Genomic DNA, 15,463 nt, shown 5'->3' on the forward strand with positions numbered 1-15,463 from the left:
CGGCTCATGTGTGTGTGTGTGTGTGTGTGTGTGTGTGTGTGTGTGTGTGTGTGTGTGTGTGTGTGTGTGTGTGTGTGTGTGTGTGTATTAACCAGAGCTTCCATGCAAGCCCAGCAAAAAGCCACTTAAGGGATTCTCAGGTGCATCAGTGTCCAACACGATACAGCCCAAAACTGACACCAACACATTTACACAGAGACAAAATATACATCTCATCGCAACACAGTAGAATATGACCTAAATAAAGCCAATTTCACCATCACTCCTATGCTATGTGAACATAACCTTTCTAAATACATCTTAAATGGATCTCAGTCATCACTATTTGGGGGGAAAGGAACTACTCAAGTGATCTAGAGACAGACACCTGCAGCCTGCAATACTAGATAGAAACAGAAATACAGAAAAAAAGAGACTTTTTTCATTTAATCCAGGACATTACAGTCATTTCTTTTGTGTAATTGCTGATCATATTATTTCATATTATTGCAGACTGATACCAGAGCTGTGAAGTGAAGATGTGGTCCTGCAGCTAAGAAATCTTAAAATCCAACCATGTATCATTCTCACATTTCCTTTTACAGATACTGTCATGTAATTTGAATTTGAAGATAATAAATAGGAGTAAATGTGAAAAATAACTATAATAACTTTTAGGTTTCAGGTCGATTGCAGAGAATGGTAGCTAAACTAGGAGACGCTACACCGATGATTTCCGAGAAGTTTTGGCACAGACACGTTTCCATGGACCTTTTGGTACAAAGCTGGTGCACATGCAGTTAGCGTGCATCACATGAGGCCTGTTAGTCAGCCTGTTAAACCACCTGTTCAAGCCCCATTCAGTGATGGTCACAGCTTTTAGGTCTAGCTTCTTCTAAAAAAATGAAGAATCTGTTTAAATTCTTCTTCTTAAAGTCCTTTTCTCTAATCCCAAGATTTAAACAGTAAAATGATTACTGCATTCTAAGTATAACTGTATAATTGAAAATACATTATACATAAAACATGTAAAATATTTGTTAAAAAAGTAAGTTCTGTATTAAACACAAATACATTGATTTACTTTCCTTAAACAAATCTCCATTCACACGTAAAAATCTGTGATGTTCATGCCTTTTGACAGCATAGATTTACTTTTAGCATTGCCAAGGAAGAAGATCATATACACAAACGTATACATACCCTCATTATACACTCATACAAGTACACACAACCTCCCACACAAACTTCAAAAATAAGGTCTCATTCAGTCAAACACACATACGTTGACAGTAAGTCTCTCTCTGCTCTACCCCAGCTGAAAATGAACATTGGCAGGCGTACACGCTCGCTCAGCCTTGGGACCGTGCTCTCTGCTAAGCTGCACTCCATCAAGATGCCAGAGGAGGTTCAGCCAGTAAACTGGAGTTAAGTAAGAAGTGCGAGACATGGATGGGCCGATTAAAAACTGAATTTATTTAACTACTAAAGAAGTAATTCAATAACAAGTATATTACAAAAAAACAAAAAACAAATATTTGTATAAAGTGACTGAGAGGGTAACACTGAAAAAATACTTTTAAAGTTTGCATTTAAGCTTTTGTAACTACATCCTCAACATTTTAGAGAGACATTTTGAAGCTGACTTGATGTACTTAAATGTGACGATCAGTCAGACACCACCCAGTAGTTCTGCAAGTTTTGTATTTACAGTACCAACTAACCGTATTATCCATTGGTTTCCACTCATTTCTGTTTGACACAAAAATCTATCAGCAGACTGTTGAAACTTTTCAGTGAAAGTAACATTAATGTTGTAATGAAACGCCGTGCACTTTTGAAATCAATCAGCACTTAATGTAACATTTACAAAAAGTAATGCAACTTTTAAGGGCCTGCTAAAAGATTTTCGCATGGCCGCGCATGAATCATGCTTACTCTTTAAAAAAGCTCTGATAATTATTTATTATATATATTATTTTTGTATTTTTAAATTAACAATTGATCGTAAAACAACTTCTATGTGAAAGGGGTCACTCTTAGAAATGAACCCACAAAGAATTTTCAGCTGACTTGTAAATTCTCCCTCAGCTCTATGAAGTTTCAGCATTAATTTCAGCTGCAGCAGGCAGCTGACTGTGAGCTACCTAATCAGCACCAAACGACAGACAAAGGTGAACATTGTGGAGAATTTAGCATCTAAAGAGACATATATTTTCCTCAGAAATTGGTGGAGACCAAAACCAGTCTTTACTTTACTTTTCATCAGGTGATCAGAAACAAAACTCCAAATCAATGATAATTTTGTTCTATGTCTGCTGGGTGTGAGTTGTGTTCACAGGTCAACGTATCCTCATACAATGAAGAGTTGCACCTCATTTTTACGTGCATTTTTCTACGCAAGTTACGTGACAAATGAATCAACGTTAACTTCTCACCTCACACAGGGAACGAACAGTGGAGAGACCGTTTTTTGTTTGACCACCACTCCCACCCACCCTGTGTGCTTTTGCCATCTGGTTCATGATTACGTGGATTACATACGAATTGAATCTGTGGAACATCTATGAATTACAGCGTGTTATTTTTCATAGGTATAGCTGCATGAGAACAGCCTGCACAGGTTGTTTCCAACATGCACAGAGTGGCCAAAGAATCTGCGTCTTCATGAAATGTGCTGTATACTGTGAATATAATTGCCTTGACTTGCCTCACTCTAATTATATAGATTGATGTTTTCTTTCCTATTTATAACTCAATCAGCTGGTGAGGGCGTCACCAATCATCTGGTTGGAGTGAAACAAATATTCCTTTTTCTGCTGCTGTCAGCTGTGCAGTATACGATTTGACATGACCCACCTCTACCCCATTCACCTCCAGTTTGATCAGAAACACCTGTCTAATGCATCCTTCCACTTCCACCTTCTTCACCATTTGTTCTTCACCCTTTCACCATCACCCGACTCCTTCGTGTAATATTCCTGTCGGGCTCACGGCATGACTACCCCCATAAAATCGGTCTACTTGCCAAAGACTCTTCACATAAAGTATTTCTTCAACTTTTCATATTGTGCACTTTATAACAAACAAAGAAATGTATAACTTCTTTAGCCCTTCTTTCAGTTAGTCTCCTCTGATTGAAATGTAATACATGTTTTGCGGTTGAGAAAGTAATACTTGCAAACACACTGGTATGGTCCGCACAGAGTCAAGTGTCTATTCAGGGTCTCATCTGCTCATATCACAGCTGTTTCTCCAGATTTGACTCCTTCCTGGGTGATGAAGAGGCAGGAAGAAGGGGTGACGCAGGGCAGAGGAAAGAGGGATGCGTGTCGAGGGCTCGTACTCCAGCATCCTCTCCAAGAGGTAAAACAACTGGTGGTGTTCTGTTCCATGTGATAACAAGTACTTCTGAAAAGACACAGAGAGGAACATGTTGTAGTAGGGAGTTAATGTGGCTCATGATTAAAAGTTTGCACCCGCCACAGCTCACCCTTAATGGTTTGCACTTGGCTTTCACGTAGCGTCCGGCCTTGGAGCACTCATTCCAGTCGAGACGCCCACGGTGGAAATACTTCTGCTTTCTGTGAAGAAAAAAATCATGTTTGGTCCGGTAAAGTTTGTTTCCATGTGTGTTCTGTGTAACAGTGTACAGGAGTGTGTTACCTGCTCCTTTGGATCATTCTCTGAGGAACCGGCCCCTGTATGCTCTCCATCATAGCAAGATGCTCCTTGTTGTCATGAGTCTAAAAGCAAAGATCATGTCAACAAAATCACAATCATACTACTTTCAGCATGCTCTGATTTTACCAATATAATCCCACATGTGACCTGGTACAGTGTGAAGCCTTCATAGTATTCAAACAGGATGCATCCGATACTCCACACGTCACACGGGTGACTCCAACCCAGCTCTGTGGGAGAGAGGAGAGGGACAAAACCTTCAACACAAGTGAATAGAACTGACAGCTCCTGGTTACTCCCTGGTCTTCATCAACATCTATTACCCAGTATGACCTCTGGAGCTCGGTAGTGACGTGTGGAGATGACTGCTGAGTGGTGTTCGTGGTCAAAGGTGGCGCTGCCAAAGTCAACAAGCCGCACTGTGGTGTCATTTATTCTCCGCTCATTGCACTTCTGAAGGAAGACAGAAAGTAAACAAGCCAACCCTTTAGTCAAATACACAACACTTTACCTGGAGATACAACTGAAAGTAAGCACACCTGTGTTGGTAATAATCCTCTTTTGCAAAGGAAAAATATGCACACGCAACTATCCTAAAGGAACAGTTTTAACAAAGAGGGAGATTGGAGAGAAACTACAGAAAGAAGCAGAGTTCAGAGGCCCAGCTGAACACAAACACACAAGCACACTCCCACAGACAGATTGTAGCTACCCTAAAGCTAACATGTAGAACTTTGCTTTTACAGTTTTTTGCAATTGCCAAGACACAAAAACTGGTTCTTGAGCACAATTATTGAAACCACTAACTTATGTTGTCTATCTATTGACCAGGTATGATGAACCATAAGCACATTGTCGGCTTTACGCTAAGTTTGAAATTCTGAAACACACTTTTTGCAAATAACAACACACAGTTATCTACTTAAGACACATCATTTTAAACCTGCAGCCTGAATGTCCAGTGAAAACACAAATTAGATCACTTAGAAATCAGAGCTTGAACAGTATGAATAGGATTCAGGTTTGCTCTTTGGTGGGCACATCAATGGAGAGAGTTAGAGGACTAATTGTAATACACTGTATTTTGTTTACAGTACAGTAGCTAAGTCCATGTCATCTTCAGTATAAGTAATTATGCCTGTAACTGTTAGTTAGTAGTTAGTTAGTATTGACAATAAACATATTTGTTTGTTGCATTTGAGTCAATTTACATCATGCAGCAATGGAAATACCAAAGACTCTCGATAATAGAGTTTTATACTATTATATTACAAATACATTATATTTGGTGTTTGTGTGTAAAGTTGTGATGTAAAAAATACATTTTTAGAAGAGTTTGAACAGATTTGAATGAATTGTTTGCTCTTGCAAGAGATGAAAGATATTATTTGTATTTTGTGTGTATGTTTTTTGGCTTTTTTATGTAGAGCTTTGACAGAGCCCTAGTTTCCCTAAATGTGTTAGCAGTTGCAAAAAACTATAAGTACAATAGGTCAAAGTTTAACTAGTAAGTCTGCAAAGGATGTTTACAATACAGAAAATATGTGCATTTGTAACTCAGATAAATTTGGCTAACCTAGAGGGTTTCATTAAAAGCTTTGATTGTCTCACTGCTCATGTTTCATGCCCTGTCTGCCCTTTACAGAGAATTAAAAGAACAAAACAATATCTCATCAAAGATGCCAAACACTGTCCCACTCAGGTCAGCAAACACAACCTGTACCTGAACACATGTGGGTGGTTCACAGGTTCTGCTGAGCAAAATTTGCATCCAAATGAGCAACGGCAAAGCAAATCTCCCGGTTGCTCTGCCTGCATTAATCCCTGCTTATTTAACAACCTGTCTCTCTTTCACCCCCAAAGGTCCCAGCTTCCTGCCTGCAGTTGTTTACCTTCTCAGCGTTGTATATGAGCGAGTAGTCTGAGTTGACAAAGAGGATGTTCTCAGGCTTTAGGTCGGTGTGAGTCAGCTTGTTGTCATGGAGAACTGCAGTGGAGACAGAGGGAGGAGGGAAAGTAGATTGGGATGTATCAGGAGAGAGCCAACGCCCTCGTCTGGTCGAGTTCTTTGTTGGTTTAACAGTCAGACTGTGATAGATTTGTAGGAGGAAATTAAATGCTGGGGGAAAATAAACAAAAAAATCCTATACATCAGAAATCCTGAATGAAAATAATCGGAATGTGTATGTTTGTCTTTCACTTTAATCTGCATGGGGAATCGGGAACACTTCTATCATCCTCAGGTGACCCTCTAAATATCTACCTGGCTTGTTCGGTCCTGCACGGGACAGCTGTTTTAATCCGCTTACTGTCATCACTGACATTGTTCCTGAAGTACAAGAGAAAAAGCAAAGTGGTACAGTTGGTGTGATGCATGTTGGACTCACAGCTTACAGCGTGGCAGATCTGGTGGGCCATGTGTCGGATCTGGTTAATGGGATAAGGCAGGAAGTTGTTTGCTTTCAAGAAGTCAAAGGTGCTGAGAGACAGCAGCTCAAAACAGATGCACATGTGGCCGTAGTAGTTAAACCAGTCCAGCATCTGCACACAGTGGCTGATGGGAAAAGAAGATGGTGGTAATCGTTTGGTACAAGCATGGTAGCTCAGTTCCAGTGCAAAGAAAGGAAGTAGAAACAAGCAACAGACACAATAAATCATTACAACACTAACACACAAAAAAACACATGGATGTGAAAATATGTACAGGGAAATACATTTACAGTTCACTTCCAAGCAGAATGCAAACAAGACCAGTTAGAGCAGTTTAGAGCACAAGGTGAGCTAACAAGGAGATTTAAGTGGTCTGATTGCTGTAGGAAAGAGAGATGGAATGTATAAGACATAAAAAGAGTCAAAACTACAAACTACTTACTGTCTGTTGTCTGGATCTCTCGTGCTGATCTTCTCCAAAACATTGATTTCCAGTTTGGCTGCTTCTCTGTATTTCTCCAAGTTCTTAATGATCTTCAGAGCAATTCGATTTCCTCCTCTGTGTGTTAAAACACTGTCGTTAAAAGCACTAAACACCCATTGCATTTTGGTCCCACTTTCATTATTAGATGTTGCAAAGTATACCTGCTGTGGTCGGAGCATTGCACAACCTTCCCAAAGGTTCCCTCACCCAGAGTGTCGACTATCTCATCTGAGGGCGAGTTTAAGATGAAATTACAGCTGGAGCATTTTTTTACAACAGCTGCCAACCCTTACAAGTGATACCTACATCTGTCTTCGAGGACGTCCCCACTTTTATAGATCAGGTGGCCGTTCTCAGTGTCCCTCTCATTATCGCCTGCAGCCTCACTGCTGCTTCGCTGGAAGCAAAGGCACATTTATGACAGCTGGAGCAAAAGAAGAGAAGTCTGGGTAGGGATCAACCTGCCTCTGTGCCTTTCTCCACAATCCAACTAAAGGCTGAGACGATGTGAGTGACATCTGACCTATGGGATCTTACAGGGCAACGGTCATCAGGTGGATTTAAGACTGATGCATTCAAACTTACATGCAAAAACTACACGTAGCAAAAACTGCATTAAAAGGTGCTTAATTTCACGTATTTCTCAAAAATTGCTGACTCTGAATGCAGCCGTGGTGAAAGAAAAAAAATCCTCCAGAATGCAAGCTTTTGCATCGAGTTTGATCCCGACGACCTGAGTTTGTTCTAAAGGAGGTTAATAAGAAATGTCAAATGACTTCTGGCCTCTTTGGAGGAGCTGAGGCTCTATTTCCATCCGCATTCTGAGACTGTTATTAATATCAGAAGCCCAGCATGTGCTGAGGAGACACTTACTGCAGGGCACGGGCCACGAAATAGACCATACACAAACGCATGTAAACACACACAGACACACAGGCACATGATGTGTGGAGCTGGAAAACTAAATTATGAATTAAACTTCACCACATAGTGCGAATGATTTCAGGTCAAATGTCGACCATGATGCGGAGGTGACTGTTTGTAGAAAGAAATAGAAGCAAGAAAACAGCAAATGCATGCACAGAAAATGGAGATACTCACAGAGAGGCAGAGGCAAATACAGTCCAGAAAACCCTTATAGAGAGAGCACAGTTCTGTCTTCCCCATTATGCAGAAGCACAGAGCTACTCGGAGATGAGAAGAGGATGGAGGGGCGTAATTAGGTGAAGGAGAGAGGCAGGTGAAGCAAAAGAAGGAAAACTAGACGACCAGAGTTGTGGAGAGAAAAAAAGCACAAAGGACGGGACAATACAATATTAAAGCAAGTTGTGACAAAACTAAAATATAGCTTGCAATGCTGTCAACGGAAACCAGAAGTGAAGGTGAGAAACTAAGCCGACAGAAGAGAAAATAGCTGAAGAGGAACAAAGAAAAGTACAAATCAAACGGACGTGAAAAAGAAAGCTGAAGACAAAAACAGAAAGCGGCGGACAGAAACGAGACGAAGAGACAGGAGGAGGACAGATAGAGAGGGTGAGAAAGAGTGAGCTGAGAACGGATGCTAATAATAAACTTTGGTCACAACCCCCTGAGAAAGTCTTCAGAGGAGAATCAAGATGTGGTCAGGGGGAGGAGAGATCCAGTTTCACTCATCTTACTTACTTTTCTCCTTGCACCTCCTTAACCTCTGCCACATGTTGTGCCACGCCTGTGCTGCTCTGCATGCTCTACACATACCTTTCAATTTACAATACATGCTTTACAAAAAATAACTGACAGAGCTCTTATGAAGACTTTATTATGGAGTTCATATGAAGCAGCAGGTGAAATGTTTTAAAAACTAAAAATCATTTCAAACATGTTAACAAGACACACCAATAACAAATCCTATGAAGTGATCAGTAACAAAATATTTGACTTATTGACTATTATTTGTACCTGTATAAAATTGTTTAAATCACGATTTTTTTTTTCTCTCTGATGAAGTGAACGGTAGGAAACAGACAAATGATCTTCTATCAGGCTGAACTATGATTTGATGAATTTGTTTTGGAGGCTTGTGGGGACTCGAGGGCCCATGTGCCTCCTCACAGAGTCAGATGCACCTCTTCGTAGTTGGTCCCAGGGAATATCAGTATGTCACCATAAGGCACGTCCTGCTCCGCACGCATCTTCCTAGCCGATAAAGCCTCTGCAGACAAGACAGAGACAGAGTTTAAAATGTATACTTACTGTAATTAAAAACAAAAACATTACATGTAGGACTTTTACTGGAACTAAAAGTGGTTAAAACATTGTGTTATTGGTCCCTCAGTACCTCCATCTCATTATTAAAGCTTCCACTCGGGACACCATTTGGTATTTTCAAAGATCTCACACAGAATTATGCATTACAGAGTTTCCTCCACTGTCAATGCTGTAGCATTAACAGATTTTCAACATGTGTAATGAGATGATAGGATGATAACTGAAACCGAGTCCTTACCCAGGAGCCTCTGAAAAGTGTTGCTGACAGTTCTGCGGTCGGCGTCTGGCGGCAGAAGAGATTGAAACACCATGGGCGCCGTTTCATGCTCAGGTAAATCCGGCAGCAGCCTTTAACACACAGGCACATAATCATACTCTTATAAAACCAAACTTCTCAGCTGTGAGTTTTTACAGGTTGGTAGCAGTGTTGCGTTCACTGTCATTACCCAGGAGACTCCGCTGCAGCAATCCCCAGCAACTCGTCCTCCACCTCTGGGATGTCCTGCAGTGCAGAAACAGACCTGGAGACGATAGACCTGCCAACACACATCTGCACGTAAGCATGTCTGCACTCACACTCTTCACATATCTTTCTTTCAATTTCTTCGTTGTCTTAAAGCTACCTACCCTTCTTTCTCGGATGTGTATATGGGGGAGATCTCTCGAGTCACCTCCCTTTGGTCGGAGCCCTCCAGCAGCAGTGAGCCGGGCTCTGGACAAACACACACACTTTTGAGGACATTGCATTGGCTTGTATTGGTTCCCTGGAGGCTTGGCCTAACCCTCAACCATAAGTGATACATGCCTAACCCTGACCTCTGACCTCAGCTTCACCTCAGGGAACACAAAAAACCACTTCAGCTTGTGCTGAATGCAACTACAGTGGAACAACTTCACCCCCAGTTTAACACAAACTAGTTGTCTCATGGTGTACCTGAAATATCAAACAACTCTGGTTCTGCCACATCTCTGGGGACCTGGATTCACACACCGACAGACGCACAATCAGTCATTCATTTTGTGACATTTCACATCTTCTCCAGGCACAAACAAAGCAAATAAACGTCCCTCCACACCTCCTCTCTTTCGAATGCCTCCGCCACCTCGACCATCTTGCGCTCTCTTTCCTTTTCGGAATCAGTGGACTCGGGCCCTCTGTCCCCGACCTGCAGGTCCGAGCCGGAGACGGGCGTGATGGTCGCGGCCCGTCTCCATAGAAACAGCACCTCTTCAGGCAAGACTGCAAGGAAAAAAATATCTTTGAGGTTTATTTTTGAAAAGTCAGATATTTTAAAGTCGCAGTAGTAGGAGCAGATGATTATGAGAAAAAATAAAGGTTACACTTCAGAACAATAATTAATTAAAACACCTTAGAGACATCACCATCATTCACATTTTTACAATAGGTGCCACTGGATTGTATTTCACAGGAAATCTGCTGGATTGTTTTATGGTATAAATAAAACATAATTTACAGTGCAACACAGGAATAAGGCTGCTGTTAAAATGAGGCCTGTGTTGTTGTTTTTTACAGGTGTGTTACTCACAGCTGCAGGGGTTGTTGAAGAGCTCAGCAGCAGAGGGCATCCTGTGAGAGGGCGCCGGCGGGATAACCACTGGTCTGGTCTCAGTCAGAGGGTCGTCGATCTGCTGCTGCAGCACCTCCTGGTCGATCTGCGTCTGCGAGTCAAAGAAGATCAGCTGCCTCTTCCTCCTCGTCTTCACCTTTGGAGAAGGCTCATCCTGGGCATGGGAGGGAAGCAAGTTTACCCAAACTTTCCTCCAGCTGTTAAGTAGTAGTCCGGGTGCCTCTTCATAATAAGAACAACTTTTGGGTTGCCAGGTTGCTGGTGTTTACTCTCCCTCAGCTTGACATTTGCTTTTTAAAATGTATTTATCAGAAAAACACCTCCAATAGACCTTTTAACCACTGGACCACAATCTATGTAATAACACCGTATTACCAATTACAAGTGCAGGCTTGATAGACTTCTAAATACCCTTTATTTATAATGTATTAACATTTAAAACTACAGACTGAAGAGGTTATTAGAACGTGGAAGTCCTGGCCATTTATCAATCTGAATTTGATTTTTAAAAACATCGGTGTGCTTGCACCTCCGACTGCAGGGTTGGACTTCCACGTTCCTCTGCTGCAGATGGCGGGGACGGGACTACGGGCCCAGAGACGGGGGTGAGCTGGTCTGACGGGGGTCCAGGCTTCTCCACGGACAGGTCTGGCTCTTCCTGAGGCAACAGTATGGCGTCCTCACTAGAAATCGCGGTGGGCTGTGACCTGACACATGTAGAAACACAGTCAGTGTGCGCTTGTGTGGATCTCTGTGTGTTAGTGCTGATGTCTCTATGTGCATCTGGATAATTTACTCAATAGGGGATCCTGGGGGCTCTTTTGTTCTATCTTTCTCCAGGTCTTCCTCACTTCCGCCCCTTTCCATCTCCCTCTCTTGGTCTCCCGGTGTCACTTCTTCTCTCGGCATCTCCAACTCCTCTGTTCAAAATGATTAAAGAAAGCCAAAAACATCACTATGTCATTGTCACCCTCTTCTCTCGAGAGAAAGGAGCTTCTAGTTTTGCCACACACCCTCTGGAAAGTGATCTGTTTGGGCCATGAGGAAGTCAATAGTGTCTGGATGCTGATCGACGAGCTCCTCGCCCTCAAACTAGCAGAGAGAAGAAGGAAGAGAAGGGATGAAGACCAGCATGGTACAAAAATGTGAAATGAGCTTCTCCTGACAGTCGTACCTCTGCAACAGGGATAGCGACAGGCTCCGTCTCTTTTAGAGTGATGCTTTCTTGAGATGCAGTTATGCCTGGGGAAACTATGGGTGACATTAATGAAGAAAAAAAGCCCATTATTTCAACAGCAGGACACAACTAATCAAGCTGCAATTAAAGTGCTCTCTTCTGCAGAGTGAAATGCAGCGACACAACACTTCCTGACACCGCGGCATCTTCCTCTGCCAATTAGGAGGATGTTGTTGAAGGCCGTCTGCTCTGCCCTGACCTGACCTACGGCGTCTCTGCTCTCTGCTGCTCTGGATTTCCGCCTGGATTGGCACAATCCGAGCTCCGTCTATTCCTGTGACCTGTTGGTATTTTCTGTGCATATCGCTGCACGCCATCTGACATATTGTACAATGCTGGACATGTTTTTGCATGTCTAAAGCTGCACAGCTGACATTTAATTAATGCTGATAATCAAAGAATATGGACAGGCCTTGTGTATTCCCTTATAATAGCATTTCAAGCATGCATGCTGTAATCATTCCCTCTGTTCATACTGGCGTTACAAGATCTGTTCTTAATGTGCTCCCAATGTAATTGATTGGGGACAAAAAAAACCAGTCTTTTCTCTGTGCAAAAATATGTTCAGATGTTTATCTGAATTTGGTGAAATGTGCCCATTTTAATGTGCATTTTGTGTTATTTGCTAAAGTCTTTCTATTATTCTTTTCAGTTTAAAATAGCCCAAGTTAACCTTCATTAGAGAGAAACTGTGCTGATTTTCAACTAGCTCTGTGTCATCGCAATGAGTTAAAACTCTACCATATGCCAATTTATTCTGTTTTCTGGACCTGCAATGACCTGAAGGGATCATTATTTTCATGACATTGCAGCACATCAAGCCATCCTACCGCTCTCCAGTGCAGCAGCAACAGTTGGAGTTGGACTCATTTCAGGATGCTCAGGAGATGTTTCTCTCAGATACTCCTGACCCATCTGAAAGACAGAAGAGTACACTCGTTTTATCAGCACAACAGTGTTGGCTACGTGTTAAATCTCCTTCGTTGTCTGGGTATTTGGGTACCTGTATCAGTGTATTGGGACTGGGTATGGGCTCCCGCATGTACATCACTCCGAATAAAGGGTCAGGAGCTCCTTCTGCCTCCTCCAGGAGAGACAGGGCGTCAAGAAAGTCCACAGATTGTCTGAGAGACATTGGGAGGCCCAGCAGCAAGAAACAGGAGTTACAGAAGTTGTGTTTTTAAGTGCAGACAAATGTATGAAATGTTGAGCACCTGTTCTCACCTGCCGTGACCATCCATATCAATTTTCTGGGATGCTTTCTGCTTCACCAGCTGGCCCACAACGGTCTGAAGTTCCTCTGGAAGGACACAAGTCTTATTACTTATTAGTGTAGAACCGAGGAAAGATCTAAACTGACATCTGTTTTCACCCATATTGTTAACAATCGATTTCCAGCCTGGGTTGGCTGCTGCTGGTTTCAGACAGTGCGGCAACAATTAAATCAGTAGAATGGAGGATTTATTTGCAGATAAGGGATTATATATTGCAGTGCACAACAAGAATTTACCAACGCTGAAAGATTTCCTGTTGAAAAATGTTGTATTTCTAACAACTGGAAAGCTGTCTGTTCTATACGGCTATAGTTCTGAGTTACTTTTAGGGGCACAAGGGAGAATGAGCTACCTGTCACAAGCGATGAAGAAGAGCGGAAAGACATCCGGAGATATGCCAAACCAGTTTCAGTCCAGGATTGTACCAAAGCCATATAGTTTTAAGATCAAACACAGAATGCATATATCACCCAACTGTAGGCATTATTTAAGACATACTCCTTCACCAAAGACTAGAAAATGATACTCAAACTTTTTATTTTTTGGTCATGTCATATTTGGAATTGGAGAGCCGTGTCCCTCATCCTGGGCCTCCCAAGCTAACATGTAACATTAAAAAACAATATGAGATTATACTGTGTTCTTACTGAACATTTTATTGCAATGGATTAATGAAAAAGTAGCAACTGTTAAAGACTGGAAGAGTGCCTTTGGATATAGTGGCATTAGAATACCTTTTATTTAAACAGACCATTTCTATATAATGTGGGAACCCTTCCTGAACTAGAACCAGTGAGAACCAGTGCACATCTCTTTCCTCCAGTCTGTTGATGACTTCTTACCCAGGAAAATAGCACACTGTCGGTGGAAGACGAGGACAACGCCATACTGGAGCTGGGAGGAGAGGTAGAGGGAGAAGCGAGGTCGGGGCAGACCAGGTCGAGGGGGCGGGACCTGCTCCAGCACGTAGTCCATGATGTCATCACTGTATGGGCATTAGCTTCATTGTAACTGGACAGATTCACAGTTCAGCCAATTATAAATACGGAACAGGAACTAAAATAACTTCTTACCAGGTTCTTTTGACGTTGACTTTTAGGAAATCTTGGCGACGAACTCTGATACCTTTTGTAGCAACCAGCCTGAAATGGACACGGAGCATTTATATTTAATCTGCAACCTGTTGAACTGTACTAGCAACTAGTAATAACTGTTTTAGTTCTAATGTAAACCCTAGACCACACACACACAAACACATACAACCCCTCTCGTGTATAAGGTACAGTATGGAGGACTTTAACGCGTACCCAGGTTTTTACTCTTTTGCTGAGCAATTAAAAAAATTAAGTTAGAAAAAGCACACAACTTGTTATAATTTACAGCATGTGATCAGAGCACTGAAGGAGGCAATTACAGATGCCCAACTATCCAAAACACCATCCAATCTGAGGCAGCCTTCATCCATCAAAGCTGAAGTTGTATACGATTATATAAAGTATATTTTTGTCATTGTACTAATATTGCTGAACATTCATATATTTGCTAATAGATCAGTGCTCTCTCGAAAATAGTTTTTCTCAAGCAAAATTCCTGCTTCACATCATAGAGTCTTCTCATTTCAGCAACAACTGCTACAAGCCTACATGCCTTTTTGTCCTCTTTTTCTCATAACGTAACCTTTGACCGTCACCTCATCTTCAAAGCTGGTGTCTTAAAGGGACTTCAAAGCCTCAGCCTTGTTGTTTTGCTTGCAGTCAGTGTTGCCAGATATTTGTTTTCTTTGCCACTGGTGCACCTGCACTCTGGGCTTTTTTTTTTTTTCAAACTGTATGTCCAACTGTGTGTGTGTGCTCCAAACAGTATTTTATATGATGGAGAATCTAGGTTTTAAAATTGCATATTTTGAAATACAAAAATATATGCGTTGGTTATACACACTAGGCAATATTTCCCTTATAGGAACAAAATGTGAGTGAAGAGTCACGTTAAACCTTTAAACAGAAATACCAAAAAATATGCATTTAAAATAGCCTTTACATTAGCGTTAATTATTAAGATGGCCGTCTACTTACTTGGGATTTACTTTACTTTTTTGGATTAAATGATGGTTGGGACAAACATTTTAATTTAAGTGAGCTTGATTTTATATTTAAAGTATTTGAGGGATGATGGACGCATTTACGATGATTTTCAAAACTTCCAGTTAACAAAACAGCAGCGTTAAAGTAAAGTCTCTAAAACCTGATAATCAATCATAAATCCAGTGAAAGAGATTTCCCATCAATAGCATATAATACATTTAACACCCGGTGACGAAATCAAACCACGACTGTCCATTAACTTCACTATCTTCGCTGGACATCGATTTAAAATAGTTGAGATATTATTTTTACTCACCAGATTGTAGAGAAACATCCTGAATGTTGCTTCAATACTGTTGGGTAGTAAAACATTTTAGAAAATATTTCAGTAAATCGATAAAATAGTTGATAAATGTAATAAATCTACTCCAGAGCGGGTTTTCGGTGCGTGGTAGCGG

General features: G+C 41.5%; 2 protein-coding genes across 6 annotated transcripts; both read right to left on the bottom strand.

Moving 5' to 3' along the window:
• Positions 1-456: 456 nt before the first annotated feature.
• clk2b (CDC-like kinase 2b) lies at positions 457-8,109 on the bottom strand. 5 transcript variants are annotated; one of them, XM_068736152.1, is made up of 11 exons: positions 7,679-8,109; positions 6,884-6,974; positions 6,739-6,805; positions 6,536-6,652; positions 6,051-6,217; positions 5,556-5,650; positions 3,987-4,116; positions 3,811-3,893; positions 3,646-3,725; positions 3,473-3,563; positions 457-3,390 (listed from the first exon to the last, which is right to left on the bottom strand). In XM_068736152.1, the coding sequence occupies exons 1-11, from the start codon at positions 7,742-7,744 to the stop codon at positions 3,208-3,210; spliced, it is 1,170 nt and encodes a 389-aa protein (XP_068592253.1). In that variant the 5' UTR covers positions 7,745-8,109; the 3' UTR covers positions 457-3,207. The 5 variants fall into 5 exon arrangements, with proteins under 5 accessions (XP_068592253.1, XP_068592256.1, XP_068592255.1 ...); XM_068736155.1 differs by having other exon boundaries at positions 6,884-7,001; XM_068736154.1 differs by having other exon boundaries at positions 6,884-7,001; positions 7,562-8,109.
• Positions 8,110-8,664: 555 nt separating this feature from the next.
• LOC137891688 (meiotic recombination protein REC8 homolog) lies at positions 8,665-15,377 on the bottom strand. Its single transcript, XM_068736422.1, has 17 exons — positions 15,322-15,377; positions 13,998-14,066; positions 13,767-13,909; positions 12,875-12,950; positions 12,654-12,774; positions 12,481-12,565; positions 11,588-11,655; positions 11,425-11,505; positions 11,210-11,331; positions 10,943-11,120; positions 10,372-10,567; positions 9,889-10,064; positions 9,759-9,801; positions 9,452-9,536; positions 9,271-9,360; positions 9,063-9,172; positions 8,665-8,768 (listed from the first exon to the last, which is right to left on the bottom strand). The coding sequence occupies exons 1-17, from the start codon at positions 15,375-15,377 to the stop codon at positions 8,665-8,667; spliced, it is 1,803 nt and encodes a 600-aa protein (XP_068592523.1).
• Positions 15,378-15,463: the final 86 nt, after the last annotated feature.

This window comes from Cebidichthys violaceus, unplaced genomic scaffold (genome assembly GCF_023349555.1).
Source record: "Cebidichthys violaceus isolate CVI_PGR_0920_01 unplaced genomic scaffold, fCebVio1.0.p SCAF_7, whole genome shotgun sequence".
In the NCBI taxonomy this organism is placed as follows: domain Eukaryota; kingdom Metazoa; phylum Chordata; class Actinopteri; order Perciformes; family Stichaeidae; genus Cebidichthys; species Cebidichthys violaceus.